Source organism: Thamnophis elegans, chromosome 2, assembly GCF_009769535.1.
Source record: "Thamnophis elegans isolate rThaEle1 chromosome 2, rThaEle1.pri, whole genome shotgun sequence".
Lineage (NCBI taxonomy): Eukaryota > Metazoa > Chordata > Lepidosauria > Squamata > Colubridae > Thamnophis > Thamnophis elegans.
In genome coordinates, this window is record NC_045542.1 from 75,716,020 (window position 1) to 75,731,736 (window position 15,717).

A 15,717-nucleotide genomic window follows, 5' to 3' on the forward strand; every position below is an offset into this window, starting at 1 on the left:
AGGCTGCTGAGAGGTCAAGAAGCACAAGGATAGAGGAGTGACCCCCATCCCTGGCTCACCAGAGATCATCGATCAGCACAACCAAAGCAGTTTCCGTGCGGTAACCAGGCCGGAAACCGGACTGAAAGAGATCCAGATAATCGGTTTCATCCAAGGACCGTCAGAGTTAAAAGGCCACCACTTTCTCAACAACCTTCCCAACAAAGGAGAGGTTGGAGACTGGATGATAGTTACTCAAAATGGCTGGATCCAGAGAAGATTTCTTCAGGAGGGGTCTCACCACCGCATCCTTTAGGAGGTGCGGGAAGGACCCCTCCCGGAGAGAGGTGTTAACTATCGTCTGGATCCAGCCACATGTCACCTCCCTGCTGGTCGAGACCAGCCAGGAGGGACACGGGTCCAGTATACAGGTGGAGGCACTCACCGCTCCCATGGCCTTGTCCACTTCCTCAGGAGCGACAAGTTGAAACTCGCTCCATAAAATTTGCTCAAGGCCTCCCCCCGGTACCTCGGCTGGCACCGTGCAATTGGAGTCCAGATCTGTCCGAATTTGAGCGACTTTATCCATTAGAAACTCAACAAATTCTTCAGCCCTACCTTGTAAAGGGTCGTCTGCATCCCTCCCTTTCAAGAGGGAGCCGGCTATTCTAAACAAGGCGGCTGGGCGCGATTCAGCGGATGCAATAAGAGCAGCAAAATGCGCAGATTTCGCCGCCCGTATTGCCACGAGATAGGTCCTGATAAAGGCTCTCATCAGTGCTCGGTCTGACTCGGAGTTACTTCCAGTGGCTCTCTAGGCATCTGTTTTGGCACTTCATCTCCCGGAGTTCCTCAGTGAACCAAGGAGCTCTCCTGGATCCACTACCTCGGAGAGGCCGTAAAGGCGCAATCCGGTTTAGAGCCCCCACCGCCGCTGTATTCCAAGCAGCGACTAAGGACTCTACCGGATTGTGGATGAGAGTGTCAGGTATTTCTCCAAGCGCCGTCTGAAATCCCATAGGGTCCATCAGGTACCTGGGGCGGAACCACCTAATCGGTTCCTCCTCCCTACAGTGGGGGATTGGTCAAGCCTCAGTAGGAAGTGATCAGACCATGACAAGGGCAAGATCTTAATGCCCCTCAAATCTAGATCACGTCTCCACTGCTCCGAGAGGAATACGAGGTCAAGTGTGTGCCCCGCTGAGTGAGTTGGACCCTGGATTACTTGGGTCAAGTCCATGGCTGTCATGGAAGCCATGAACTCCTGCGCCCCATCAGAGTGTCCACCGAGCGAAGGCAGGTTGAAGTCCCCCAGCACCATAAGCCTGGGGAACTCTACCGCCAGCTCGGCTACTGACACGAGGAGCGAGGGGAGGGCTGTTGCAACGCTGTTGGGAGGAAGGTACATTAGCAACAGGGCCACTTGACCCTCAAGGTCCAACTTCACCAACAAGGACTCACACCCGACAAGCTCTGGAGCAGGGATCCTACGAGGAACTAATGACCCTCGGATGATGATAGCCACTCCCCCACCCCTTTCCCTGGGGTCGCGGCTGATGAAGCACCTGAAACCCTTCTGGGCACATTTCAGTGAGGGGGACTCCTCCCTCCGAGCCCAGCCAGGTTTCAGTAATACATGCCAGGTCTGCCCCCTCGTCTAATATTAGGTCCCGGACGAGGGGAGCCTTGTGAACCACAGACCTGGCATTTAGCAACAACAGCCTGAGACCAGGGCCCTGACCACTCTCGCCATCTGGTCCTGGAGTGGAACTAACAGGGCCGGAAGGAGGGATCGCTGCGACGTAGCGGACCCTCCTTCCCCGGTAAAGTCTAGCCCTGAAGTTCCTGCCATACCTGCCCCTTCCCATCGTGACTGTAATGTTCCGGCCCACTCCCACACCCGTAGATCCTGTTCCCCCCCCCCCCCCGTAGCCTCCGCTCTCTCCGGCAGGCCATTAATCTCAACCATTCTAGGGCGGGAGATAGGCCTGGGCCCCCTACCCTTCTGCAATGGCACTCAGTGGAGGAGGCACCCGGCTGTTCTCCCAGTCCCCTCATGCATACACAGTCACTCACTCATACAGTCCCCACAAAGACAGTTAAAAATTACAAAATACAATGACAATAAAATAATAAAAGTGGGTACAAACATCGAGCATCCATCACAGACATACCACATACATATCCCATGCAAAAGAAAAAAGAAAAAAAATTGTGCAGATGTTAAAAAGTACAAAGTGTGTATAAAGGTGGACGTGATGAACCAGGGTCTGGAGGCCGTTAGGGACTGGATGAGTGCTAACAAACTGGTGCTCAACCCGGATAAAACCGAGTGGCTGTTGTGTTTTCCCCCCAATAATTTGGCTAATACACCAACGCTTAGGCTGGGGGGTCAAATTTTATACCCCTCAGATAGGGTCCGCAACTTAGGAGTCCTCCTGGATCCACAGCTGACTTTTGACCACCAGCTGTCAGCTGTGACCAGGGGGGCATTTGCCCAGGTTCGCCTGGTCCGCCAGTTGCGGCCCTACCTAGATCGGGGGGCCCTCACAACAGTCACTCGAGCCCTTGTGATCTCCAGACTGGAATACTGCAATGGGCTCTACATGGGGCTGCCCCTGAAGTGCATCCGGCGACTACAGCTAGTCCAAAATGCAGCCGCGCGAGTGATAGTGGGCGCACCTCGGTTCGCCCACGTTACACCTGTCCTCCGCGAGCTGCACTGGCTACCTGTTGGTCTCCGGGTGCGCTTCAGGATACTAATGACCACCTTTAAAGCACTCCATGGTAGTGGATCTGGGTACTTGAGAGACCGCCTTCTGCCGATTACCTCCCTAAACCGACCAATTAGATCGCACAGACTAGGCCTCCTCCGAATTCCATCAGCCGGTCAATGCCGACTGGCGACCACACGGAGGAGAGCCTTCTCTGCTGCTGCCCCGACCCTATGGAACGAGCTCCCCATGGAGATCCGCACCCTCACCACGATCCAGACCTTCCGCGCAGCCCTCAAGATCTGGCTCTCCCAGCAGGCCTGGGAATAGGTTTCCAATCACCCGCCCGAGTGTTTGATTGCTGAATGAAAGTTGTGTTTTATCATTTTTCTTTTGTTCACTAATTGTTTGTTTTGACCTTGCACTTCCCCTCCCCTGTGGTTGTAAGCCGCCCTGAGTCCCCTCAGGGAAAAGGGCGGCATATAAATCCCAATAAACCTATAAACCTATAAACCTATAAGTTTGTGGCAGAATCACAAAAGTCCGGTCTGCCAAAGATGTGGAAAAAGAAAACTGTGATCAGTAAACATATATTTTCTTTACTTTGGTGGATACCTTGATTTCAGAGAAGACATCATGTGTGGTGCCACCTGTTGTGGCCCACCAGCAGCCAGCGGAGCTGGTGGCAGATTGAGACAGTGAAGATGTTGGGAAGGAACATGGGCCAGTCCTGGAGTCTGGAGAAGGCTCTGATGAGTGCTCTGTGTCAGAGGCAGAGATGGGGCCAGGGCCATCTGACAGTTATCAGCTACCTTCGGAGTCAGATATCAGTGGGGCAGAAGAACAGCTGAGCCTGTTCCCAATGGACGCATGCACAGAGCTGCCAGGAAAAGGGAACAGCTAAGGAATAAGGGCATAACTCCGGAATAAAGTCACAGGTGGGCAGTGAATGGCTTAATTCCCATAGGGAATAAAGAGGAGAAGAAGGGGAGGGGAGTTTGCAGGAGACAATTATTTCAATTCTGACCTGATCTGTTTCTGACTTCTTGCCAAGTAATTGCTGCTACAGTGTGGCGTTTGGAAGATATTGGCAACTCTCCAAGCCTGATAAAGGTCTGTAGTTGTGAAATCTCATGAAAGACTTTTGCTGGGACTTTGCTGGAGAGAAATTCCCTTTAACCTAAATAAAAGAGGTTTTATCGGGATGAGGAGTCTGCTTCATGATCTTGGGAAGCCTAGGTCCAAACACCACCACCTGTTCCTTTTCCTCTTTCCCCTCCTTATATTTTTAATGTTGCTCCTGGGTTCCCCACATTTAATGGCCTATGTTAGAGGCTTGGTCACTGAACAATCATTTCTTCCAATTCAGAACACAGAGGATATTTATACTATATTCCCACTATATTCCTACCTGCATGTGGTATGCTAGAAGTTTTAGATTTTTTTCTTCCTTTTGTCTTCTTACATAATTCCATTGTTGGAACTATGATTGTTCCTGGACATTTAATTTAAATGTTCCCCAAATACTAAACTGGGGCACATTCAGCATTATTAATTTCAACAGAAAATTCTATTAACAATTTTGAACACATTATTTCCAGTTTTGGTTCTGGAGAGTCAGACAACAAAATACTCTATTCTTCTGATTGGTTGGTTCTACTGTTTTGGACATAAAATGAAAGCAATAGACAGTCTGGTGTTCAGGAATAGTTGAATACATGTTAATATGTCCCCTTTCTAAGATTTGCTTCCACATTAAAAACCTTAATGGACAAGGCTTGCTGAATTCTTGCAAAAAATGTATTGCTTTTCCTCTCTTTCTATGCTGATTCTCTATCCACCAAGTCATGGTTATCCTAAAGGTGCTTTTTGTCAAAAGGCAACTGGACTTTCTAGGGGTTTTTTTTCCTTTGAAACATTTTGTTTCTTGGATGAGAAGCGAAAGCTTTTCTTTGAAGAAAAGGTTTCGCTTCTCATCCAAGAAACAAAATGTTTTGAAAAAAAAGAAAAAACAAGAAATTCTGGTTGCCTTGGGGGGGGGGGGGGAAGCACCTTTGGTTTACTTCTCCCTCACAAGAATATTTCCCCATTCTGATTTAGATGAGAAGCCCATAAACAGATGTAAATTTAAATTTGAAAATGGCAAGCAAGATTAAAATCTTGGCTAAACATCTCCCAGGCCCTCCTTTCAAAACTGTGGTGCTATAAAGATCTGCCTCTGTTGCCATATTCTATGCCATTTCACTATGTGTACTTATAACATTGAGCATCAAACAAGAATCAGTTCTAAAGTTAATTCACACATGTGCTGCTGCTACTAAAACCCACTACTTGTGCCCATGGCATAGATTACTATCCATTAAAGTCCACTCCAGTCCACTTCATAATTTGAAGGATTGTTTGACTTTACAGCCTCATAGTATTAAAGGAACAGCAGTTATGTCCAAGAGTTAACTTTCCTTGCATTGATTAAGTCCTTTTGTATCTTAAGGTTCAGATAATTTTGTGATGATTCAGAATGAATTCTCGCTGTATTTTAGGGAAGTAGTTTATGTCTTACCAACCAGCCAGTAATTTCTCTTCCTCTAAATTCACTATAGTTTGGGGTTTTGTTTTTTCAAAATCTCCTTCACCTACAATGAAATGATTTTGGCAGGAGATTAGCCCTGACAGCAGCATGTATTTATTCAGCAAATGGCTCCTGATGGACATTGCAGTTGACAACAAATTCTCCCATTTTAAAAGGAAACTCCTCAAATTCATAGCAGAAACGTATATCAGTGGTTCTTAATCTCTCTGAACTACTGTAGAGAAAGATCCGGAAAAGGTTAATGTTGTAGTGTCTTACTTGTGGTCTCTACTGAGAAAGCTGCCTGGACTCTTTGGGAATCGAAACCTGAACTAGACGGGAATTGGTCTTTTTATAATTGCACTGTAGGGCAGAGGAGAGTGACAAGATATATTACGACTGCATGTGTTGCTGAAAATCTCGTGTGTGGTATTGGCATCAAATTGCAATTCCAAACAGGTTTCTAAATAGAGAAATCTTATTTTAATGGACTATGTGGGGAAAGGATGTCTGTTATTCACAAACGTCCAGTAAATTGGAGGTTACCTCATCAGTTTAATTAATGTAATTTGTGTGATCTGACAAACGGAATAAAAGATCATATTTTTGTCTATGTATTATGAAATAACTTTATTACGTCAATAGACTAAATTGCATTAGCGTTTGGTCCCTTGCATGTAAAGTCCCTAACATCTGGTAAACTGAAATTTCACAGTAATGCCAGTCCAGTCATTTGTGGAAGTCATTATTTCACATGAAAGAAGAAGGTGAATTACTGTAGGAGTCACATTAACATGGTTTATAAGCGACTGATGCTCTGTTTTTCTTTAAAAATGCTCACATTTAGACTTAAAGTAGTGTAAGGACTCCCCTTCTATCTTCTATTTACAATGATTACCTGACCAAAGCATTGTAAAAATATTGAAACACAAGAAAAAAGAAGGGGGAAATTGTAGCAACAAAGTCAAGCAACATCTCCCCTTACCCCAGTTCTGTTTGCTCTGCTTCTATATCCCTTCACAAAAATGGTACAATAATTTTAAAGCAGGGGGGAGTATTTGGCATAGCACTAAGTTTTTAATGTGACAGATGGATGCAGTAATTAAATACATCATTGGAAAGTAATCACATTACTTATATTTAATTACATGTAAGTGACATCAAATTTAGTTTTTGTTCTGGCAAACTCAATATTTTTGGGAATGCAGCTCTTGGCTGACCATGGCTATCAGCCCGGAAAATATTGTGCATCCCTTCTGGAAGGATCTGTTGGGTTTCCCCCACCCCTCCTCTTCCACTTGCTTTTCTTATTATGCTCCATAAAAGAGGGGTGCTTTTTTCAGGGTGGGGCCACTTGTCTTTTTTAGCTAACTGTTGATGCACATCTAATCTCATAATTCTATAGACATTATTGGAGCTCTCTATTTTTTTAAAGTATTTTTTTTCAAACTTTTTGCCTGCATTACCATATCTTGACATGCTTCCAGGGTTCTGTTCAAACGTTTATAAAACCCCTGGTATTTTCCACCTGAATGTTCACTGGAATCCTTAGAAGCCCAACTTAGCTACTGTTCCTTCTTTTTTGTCTACTGCCTCTTTCCAAGTTCTCCAAGGTCAATTCCCTGAAGAAAGAGGAATGATAGTAACAGGTGACAGAAGGCTAAGGTTACTCAGTTTTCTGAACCTCATATTATCTGCAGCTGGGAATCATGAAAGCTTGGTTGTGAGCCCACTTAACTTTAAAGAAAGTTTTGCTAGGTTCGCTCATTAGGACGGGGAAAGTTTGCATTTTGAGCTGCTCCTTCATGAATACATATACCAGCCCACACTTTCAGAATGTATTGATGGAAAAAGAATGCATGTATACAGATGGAAAATCATATAGATTGCTTCCAAGACAAGAGTTAAATGAGATATACATCAGTGTAATTACTGCCTGAAGTTCAAGCAGGAGTAAAAACTAGCAGATACATACTGGTTGGGTGGCTACTTGTTTTACCACATCTTCTGCACAGACTTTCTTAAATAGACTTTGTAGCTTCCCATCTTGCAAAAATAGGCGCATTGGATCAAGGTAACTGTATTCTTATCAACAGCTTTAAAATCTAATACTGTGGGCTTCTCTTTGGTCACGATTCAAAGCAATCTCAGAAACATTAATAGAGACAACATTGGATTGTCAACCACAAAAAGACACCTCTAATCAAGTTTCTAACTGTGTGCTCTAATTCCATAAGCTCGGTTGAACATTAGATACAAAAACGTTACCTCTGTGTTGTCTAGAAAGCAGGCCACATTCTCTTTCAGATCAATTATAGTTGATGCCAATGACTGAAACTTTTCTTCCAGTTTATCAAACTCTTTATCCTCTGTCTAAAGATCAAAGAAAAGAAATTACATTTTGTCAAAAGGCAACTTACAGGTAATAAACGATCAGTATAGAGCAATGATGCAAAAGAAAATTGAATGCTGCTGGTGAATACAGACTTCTTCTGTGAATGTCAGTCATACTGTTGGAAGAATTTTCCTCGGTTCCTTTCTTCCAAGCTGGGAAAAGAGACCATTAGCAGTCTCCCTGGGGAAGCGCAAGCATCCCTAAAATCAAGACACTGAGGCTATCAACGTTCCATCTGACAAACCAAACCAAAGCAAGCACGGACAAGATGATCCAATCTCTTCATGCAAAACTTTATTGAGTACATCACTTCGGCAAAGATGAAGACAAAACTAAATCTAACTACCGGTACTTCCTGAGCAAACCCACATAGTTAAAATTTAGATTCTCCTCCCCCCCCCCCCCCCCCCCGTTAGATCAGGGGTCCAATTGTCTAATTCAGGCTCATGGTATTGTTATGAGAAAGTCTTTTGGCTCTGGTAAACACCTGCCAAAGTGTCCTTGGTTCTCACACCTTGTTTTCTTGATGTCTGGAGCCTACATTCCATCTCCACTTTCTCTCCCCACAGAGTTTGTTGGCAAGCTCAGAAGCGAAAATAGTTGCAACAACAATAGCCCCTTTTTGAAGCTTGGCAGAGGCTGGCTGCTTGAAGAGGAGGTCTCTCTTTATTGGGCAGCTGGCCATCGACTGACCCATCAGTAATATTTTTACATCATTTTGAGCCCTTTGTGAAAGGCATGCAAGTGAGATATATGGTTTTATGACCAGAACAGGAAATACAAATGTGATGCATGGCTTTTATGGTTTACATGGTGTAAAGAACATGGGCATTAATGTTAAAATTTCCACACCATTTAAATGTTGATTGATTTCAAGCTTTCTAACAGCATTCTACTATATTTAAGGAAAACATCATATTTTATGAATGAAAATAGGGTTTCTCTGACTCCAGATTAGAAGGCGTTAAAAGAAAATGGATGATTTCAGGATAATGTAATAAAATGTTATACTATAAATTTACTTCAAATTTAATATGCCTTATGTTGAAAGTATGTAATAATAGCTGGGCTTAATGGATGTTTAATAAGTATAACAATTTATTAGATAGATTGTATATTAGATTGATAATACCAATAATGGGGGGAAAACATGGAATTGGAAACTATTAGAGAATGTTATCAATGCTAAAATGATTGAATGACTTAGAATAGGATGAAGCATAATAAAAATGTATACGAAGTTATCTTGATTGTCAATATGTGAATTTTGATACAATTCAAGTGAGGACCATAGAAAGGACACAGAAAGACTTTGTAACCAATCGACACACTGTGTGTAGTTGAAGAGGCTTTTATGTTATATGTGTTGTGTGTTTGTCTGAAAATAAAAAAATATATTTTAAAAAAGATATAAATATACAGTTTAAAAGATGAAAAGAAGAAGAAGGTGGGGAGGGTGGAGAGATCAGAAGCTTTTTAACTTCTATCAATACTTATAAATGTATGTTGCAAATGAATAGGCGAGAATGGTATGCAAAGCAAATATCTGCCATTTCTGGAGTTCCCAGAACTTATATTATTTCTGATAAATCCATACTTTGGGTCAACAGGAAAGCATGCAAGCATAGACCCGTCTACTGGCTCCTGGAAGAGGCAAGAGACAAACTGCTGGAAAATGACTATGCAGAGAGAAGAGAGATGATTGAAAGAAATTTATTTCAGTAGGAAAAGCTGATTTCACTAAATTTGCTTCAGTTCTTGATTTTTTTTTGCACTGCCCTAAAGCAACTAAGTTGAGAGTTAAGGAATATTACTCCAATAGATATTTCCACACAGGCTTTCCAATAAGCTAATTTTAAGCAGGGTCATAATACTTTATCTTCTACAAACAGGAACTAGTGCTAAGCCCAATATCTCAATTAGGGATGTAATGAGGAGTGGAAAATGCTCGGCATGCTTGCAGCACTACATAAATTACTACTCCTGTCATTACATGTGAAGGAATCATCCACAGCCAGGTCACAAGCAGAAGTTGTTATGTGATCCTCTCCCAAAATATGTCATGCTCCATAAATGAAGCACATGAACTCTTAAAGACTGCAGTACTGCTATCCACGAAGCAACTTGAGGGCATTTTGAGGGCGTCGGGGTGAATTCAGTTGAATGGAATGGAAACTGTGGACGAGATGGAGGGTCCTGGAGTCTACATTTCCTAGAATACTCAATCTCTATAACTGTACCGTTTAAAGCAACAGCACTTAGGCTTATATACCGCTTCACAGAGCTTTATAGCTCTCTCCAAACTGTTTACAGAATCAGCATATTGCCCCCAACAATCTGGGTCCTCATTTTACCAACCTCGGAATTTTTAGAAACCTTTCAACATTCTTCTTTGTCATTCCAGACCACTGCAGGGCATTCAGTACCAAGACATGCGGCAGAATGACATATACTTACCTTGGTCACAATCCCAGTTTCGTGCATGAAGAGGCGGCTCAACCGTGCAGTCTTCTTGGCAATGGAGTGGGTATTGATACGGGCCAGACGTTCTCGCAGAGTCAGATACCCAGGTTTGTTATATTTATCTGCTGTTCTCAGACCAAAAGAGAAGGTGAGAAATGTAACAGAACAAGTTATATAAAGCAGGAGGAAAAAATTTCCTGGTATTTAAGGATTCTTCAGTAAATGTATGAAAAAGAATGCCACCGGAAAACGTAACTTTGATATCCCAAAGGTGATTTTTCAAGAGGCAACTGGACTTTCTGTTTTTTTTTCTTTTGAAGACGTTTCGCTTCTCATCCAAAAAACTTCTTCAGCTCTTACTGAATGGTGGGGAATGGAAGGATTTATACCCTTAGGCAATGATACTTTGCTGCATTAACAGACATTTGGTTGAGATGAGACCATCCATTGAGAAGGGCTGGGTTCACAAGCAAATGAACTCCAAAATGACAAATCCCCGAAACATAACCGCGTCTGAAAGTAAAAGCGGCAGAATTCTTTCAGACACGGTTACATTTTAGGGAGTTGTCATTTTGTAATTCGAGCCCTTCTCATCGGATGGTCTTGACTCAACCAAATGTCCATTTAATGCAGCAAACTATCATTGGCTAGGAATATAAATCCTTCCATTCCCCATCATTCAGTCAGAGCTGAAGAAGCTTCTTGGATGAGAAAACCCAGAAAGTCCAGTTGCCTCTTGAAAAAGCACCCTCCGACCTGGATGACGGAGAATCTCGGTAGCTACTGTAACTTTGATACAATTGGATACACTGATTAACAACAAGCTAAAGAAGCAATCAAATATAGGATCAAGAGGCTGCCTTGTAGCCATTGTCTCTTCATCTAAAAAGAGTATATAATAGATTTTCCTTGCTTAGGAATCCCCAAATTTAGTGAACCATAACTTTGGGGTCCTTGGTGCTCTCTGAGCTTAGTTATTTCCTTGCGGACATTTCATTACCCAACTAATTAACGTCATCAGTGCTAGGCTGATGCTAGCACTGATGCCTAACACTGATGGTGCTACCTATCAGATAATGAAATGTCTGCAAGAAAACAACCAAGGCCACAGAGCATCAAGGGCCCCAAAGTTTAACCCTGAGCTACAAATATTCTCTTCTATCAGAACCATAACTTCTGTCATTTCCAGGACAGCACCCTGATTGAGAACGATGGGAACTGTTGTCCAACACATCTACTGTACTGGGGAGGCTCTGCTATGTTTATGCAAACAATTCTGACAAGACAAACCTACAGACTGCTACATTATGACCATCTTCAAAGATGATCTGTTTCCTATCCCTTAGTTTTAGTTCAGCTTTGAAGCTAAGTTCATTAATGGCTGGTTCCAATTCAGTAAGGCATATTCCTCAGGCATGACTGGTCCCAACTCTCCCAAAGAAGAATTATGCCTTCCAATGTATTTTTTTCTTTCCAAAGTGACTTCTCCATTGTTTGCATGTTTGGAAGCGCAGCAGAAAAAAAAATCTGTGTATGAATAATGTTGCCCATTGTGCTTTAGACCCAGAGCTATAAGTGAGTTGTAGCTGATTAATTTCCTACATTGCAAACGCTGACTCAGGAAACCGCTTGCTGTGCCAAGGTAGAAATGATGTTAGAATCACATTTTTAAAATGTGCTTTCCCTTTATTCAATATCCCTAGGTAAACTCAAGGAAATTAGATCACAAAAAATACATCAAACATTCCATATAGCCGTGATGGAGATCCACAGGTGACACACACAGCCCTCTAGGTGGGCATATGAGCCATCAGCCTAGCTCAGCTCCACTGCTCATGTAAGCGTGCCTCCCGCCAGCCAGCTGATTTTCAGATCTCTGCTGCGCATGCACATGGGTGGGGCACATGCAGCAGGCGCGTGTGCATGCGCAGAGTGATGCGTGCATGCACAGGGGGCTCACACATGCATGCATAAGGGGCGAGCACAGGGGTTGCTCCCTCCACAGCCCGTTTTTGGTCCCAGGAGGCTGCAATGAGGCCTACTAGACCGAAAATGGTTTGCGGGGGGGGGGGCTCATGGGCCATTTTTGCTCCCAGGAGGCTGCAGGGAGGCCTACTAAGTAGGCCCAAAATGGAATGTTTGGGGTTCACATGCATGGGGCGGGTGGGGGGTTGCAGGGGGTGGGTTGCGTGTGCATGCACGGGGGGGGGAGCATGGGGGTGTCACATGCACATTGCATTATGGATGCTTTTGGCACACAACAACAAAAAGGTTAGCCATCACTTCCAGCCATCACTGCTTCACTTGACCCACTCCAGATATACCGGATTTCAATTTTCCAACAAATTGTTGTAGGGGTTTGAGTGCTATTGGAAGTTGAAGGTTCCTGGCATTCTGCAGTAGACCTAGCCAGAGAAGAGCAATCTCTCTTACCTATTTCCTTCCGCCTTTTATATTCATTGATATTGGCATTGACATCTGTCATAGCAGTGGCTGCAGCCTGCAGGGCTCCATAGCCACTGTCAGAGTCTGAAGTGTTTTCCACAATCTTCTGCAACAACAGTGGGTATTTTGTGATTCGTTGCACTGGCATCACCAGGAAGAAGCTCAGGTTCGAAGCACCAGTGTGAGGCCTGACCAAGAAATGCATAAGGATATATTAGTAAGGGTCCCCTCAAGCAAACAGCGCCATCTATTGTTACCCAGAAAGCGTATTTTCTCTGCCATGGAGCTTGTTCTCTGGAATAACATCCATCCCCTTCTCTGTCCAGAAATCCGTATCAACCCCTTATCCTGGTGATGTTTCATAAAGCCTTCAAAATCTGGATTCCCCCCCCCCCGCCTTGTAGTGGAGTGTTTATGGAGCCCTGTAGGCGATATTTTTCTAAGAGGTAGTGGGTTTGTGTAGACGCAGGGATTTTCTTACTGGTTTTCCTTGTTTCATTTCTTGTAAGCTACCCAGAGTCATTTCACAATGGGTGTCTCCTAAATAAATAAATATCAGGAGTAAAGTGACTTTAAAATGTTTCAGGCGTCCCAAGCGGGAAACTGTACATTTCATATGTATTTAACAGAGCGGCAGCATTTGCATTTTACATCTCCATTTATTTATTTGATGTACATTTCATTTTTCTCTTGTACATCTCAAGACAGTATACATAATAATTCTTTTCCCCAATCCAATGAGATGGAATGGGGTGAGAAAGGGTGGCCAATCCAGCCATTCAATTGGTTCCCTTGCCTAAAAGAAAACTAGAAATCCCATTTCCCAATTTCTAGTCCACTACTTTACCCACTATGTCAAACTGGTTTTTTTTTTAATTTGAGCCTGCAAAACAAAAACAACCCAACCAAAAACAAAACAAAATCCATGAACCAAATACAATAGCCATCCTCCCTTTATAATATTCTAAAGTATCTTCTATATCCACTTGATAATCCACCTCCAATTGTTATGCTTGATTTCCAGCAAAGTTAAGATGTTTAATCTTTAAAGCCCCATGGTAAGCTATAACCATGCCATTGCCTGGAACATAGGCAAGTCACCAGTGTGTGAGAGGATTACACATTAGCCTTGATTAACAATGCAGGCCTGATGGAAGGGTTCTTGCTGCTGCTAATGCTACTTCTCTGTTAAGTTTGAAGGGGTTTTCTGCAGCTGGGCTCTAGTTGGTAGTAGTGGCAGAAAGAAATGTGTAAGCTGAGCTCCTCTGTATGAGCATCTTGTTTCAAAGAAGGCCAACAAGGCCTCTAAAAGCTTATCAACAGATGAGAGCTCAGCAATTGATATTCTGTCATTGTTGTGATCATATGGTGTTGTTACATTAGCCAGGAGACCACAATGCTATTGTAAAGTAGTAGTTTGGTTGGCAATTTACCAGTTCTGTTGTAGGACAGGCTCACACACTTCCCAGGGTGAGCCACAGGAGGCGAGGTGGCTGTGCACCAGAAAGAAAGGCAAATGGCTCTTTCTGCAGTACCATCCCTTCCCTGGAGCCACCTTGCAAATGGGCACCACAACCAGGAAGGTTCAGAGCCAGCAGGTATCTGACTGCCTGTATGGAGTACCAACATCATTTCTCCACCAAAGTGATATCTGTTTATCTACTTGCATAGAACATGCTTTCAAACTATTAAGTGGGCAGAAGTTGAGGCAACTGATGGGCGCTCACTCTTCCCTGCAGTGCTACAACTCAAACCGCTGGGGCAGAGACCATCTCCACCGCTATTAAGCAACTGAGCTTTATAACTGTGCCCCTGGTACTCTGTGATGCACTTTCTCTGGACATAATGATTCAGTGTCAAGGCAAATTTTTCTCTAATAGCTTTTGGAGAATGTTTTGTTTTAATATTCAATAGCTTTGCTATGCTCACAGAGCATTACTAGATACCATTTTTTCATGGCACCTTCCATGAAAAATAATATCCACTAAAGAAGGAAACATGGTGTAGTCTGCACAATGCCTTTTTATTAGTACTCCAATCAAACATGCTAAACAGCACAGTTTTATTTAATCCCATTAAAAACTCATTTGGCCCAATGGCCACCTTATCTGATGGCACTGAATTCTGTAAAGGACAAGGATAAGCTTTGAATCTTGCCATAAATTAATTGAACATCACAATTGCAGGAAATTAGTACAATCCAATAAAAATCCAGTGGAAAGTTGATGTATAGCTCATATTTGCACATCTACTTGTTCCTCTGCTTTTAAACTTGATTCCTATTTAGCAAAAGGCCTCTATGTTCAAAATGAAATACAAATGGCATTAGTAGACTTACTTCACATCCTACTGTGTGGACCATGGTAGATTTACACCCTCTGGTTTGGATGTGAATAGTGGTTGATTTGGAAAAAGAGCTGCAATCTCTCACAGCTATACTCCCCTAATCTGTTTCAGCAAGCTGAAGGGATGAAGTAACCAAAGGGCACAGATGCTGCCTACCACTGACTGCTGTAACTGCCTCATTAAACCCAGGGTTGTGTTTCTTGAAAAGTAAAAAGGTTCACATACTAAAAATCTGGGTTGTGTGATGCCACCATCATAAAGTATACTTACACAGTGGTAGTCAAAGTTTCCATGATTTCTTTTTTCAATCTTGGCTCCTTACTATAAATATCCAACAGTAAAAGAGCTTGGTCATAGTCTCCACAATAAATTTTATAGACATTCTCCATTTCTTCTTTGAGCTCTTGAAATAAAGTGCCTACCACAACAAAATTATAAAACCATCAGAATGAAGACTCCCAAGACATATACTGTATCTTGAAAAGGCTTAATGCATCAAACTGTTCTTAAATCTCATTAATTAATCTCACTTTTATGCATATATATACATACATACATATATATGCGCGAACCAATAGTAGCGGTGGCGCGAGGCTCTGCCCACCCACCCAGATGTCATCACGGAGCTTCTGTGCATGCCCAGATGGGCTACGGGCAAGTGAAGCAAGAGCGCATGTGCGCTCCCGCTACCAAACCAGTAGTGAAGATAATAGGATACCATTACTGCTCAGTACTCATTGTTAACTGGTTTTGAGAGGCTTGATAAGTACCAAACAAATTTTTCCCATAAGGAATAAATCAAGATA

The 15,717-nt window shown here is 43.0% G+C and overlaps 1 protein-coding gene across 3 annotated transcripts in view; it reads right to left on the bottom strand.

Annotated features, from left to right (window-relative positions):
- The window catches only part of ARHGEF37 (Rho guanine nucleotide exchange factor 37), a 47,186-nt gene that overhangs the window by 15,093 nt on the left and 16,376 nt on the right, over window positions 1-15,717 (bottom strand). For all 3 annotated transcript variants that reach the window (XM_032210234.1, XM_032210236.1, XM_032210237.1), the window contains 4 exons: window positions 15,182-15,329; window positions 12,554-12,753; window positions 10,115-10,245; window positions 7,531-7,635 (listed from right to left, as the gene is read on the bottom strand). In XM_032210234.1, the coding sequence (XP_032066125.1) occupies window positions 7,531-7,635; window positions 10,115-10,245; window positions 12,554-12,753; window positions 15,182-15,329 (584 nt within the window). The remainder of the gene's footprint in view (window positions 1-7,530; window positions 7,636-10,114; window positions 10,246-12,553; window positions 12,754-15,181; window positions 15,330-15,717) is intronic.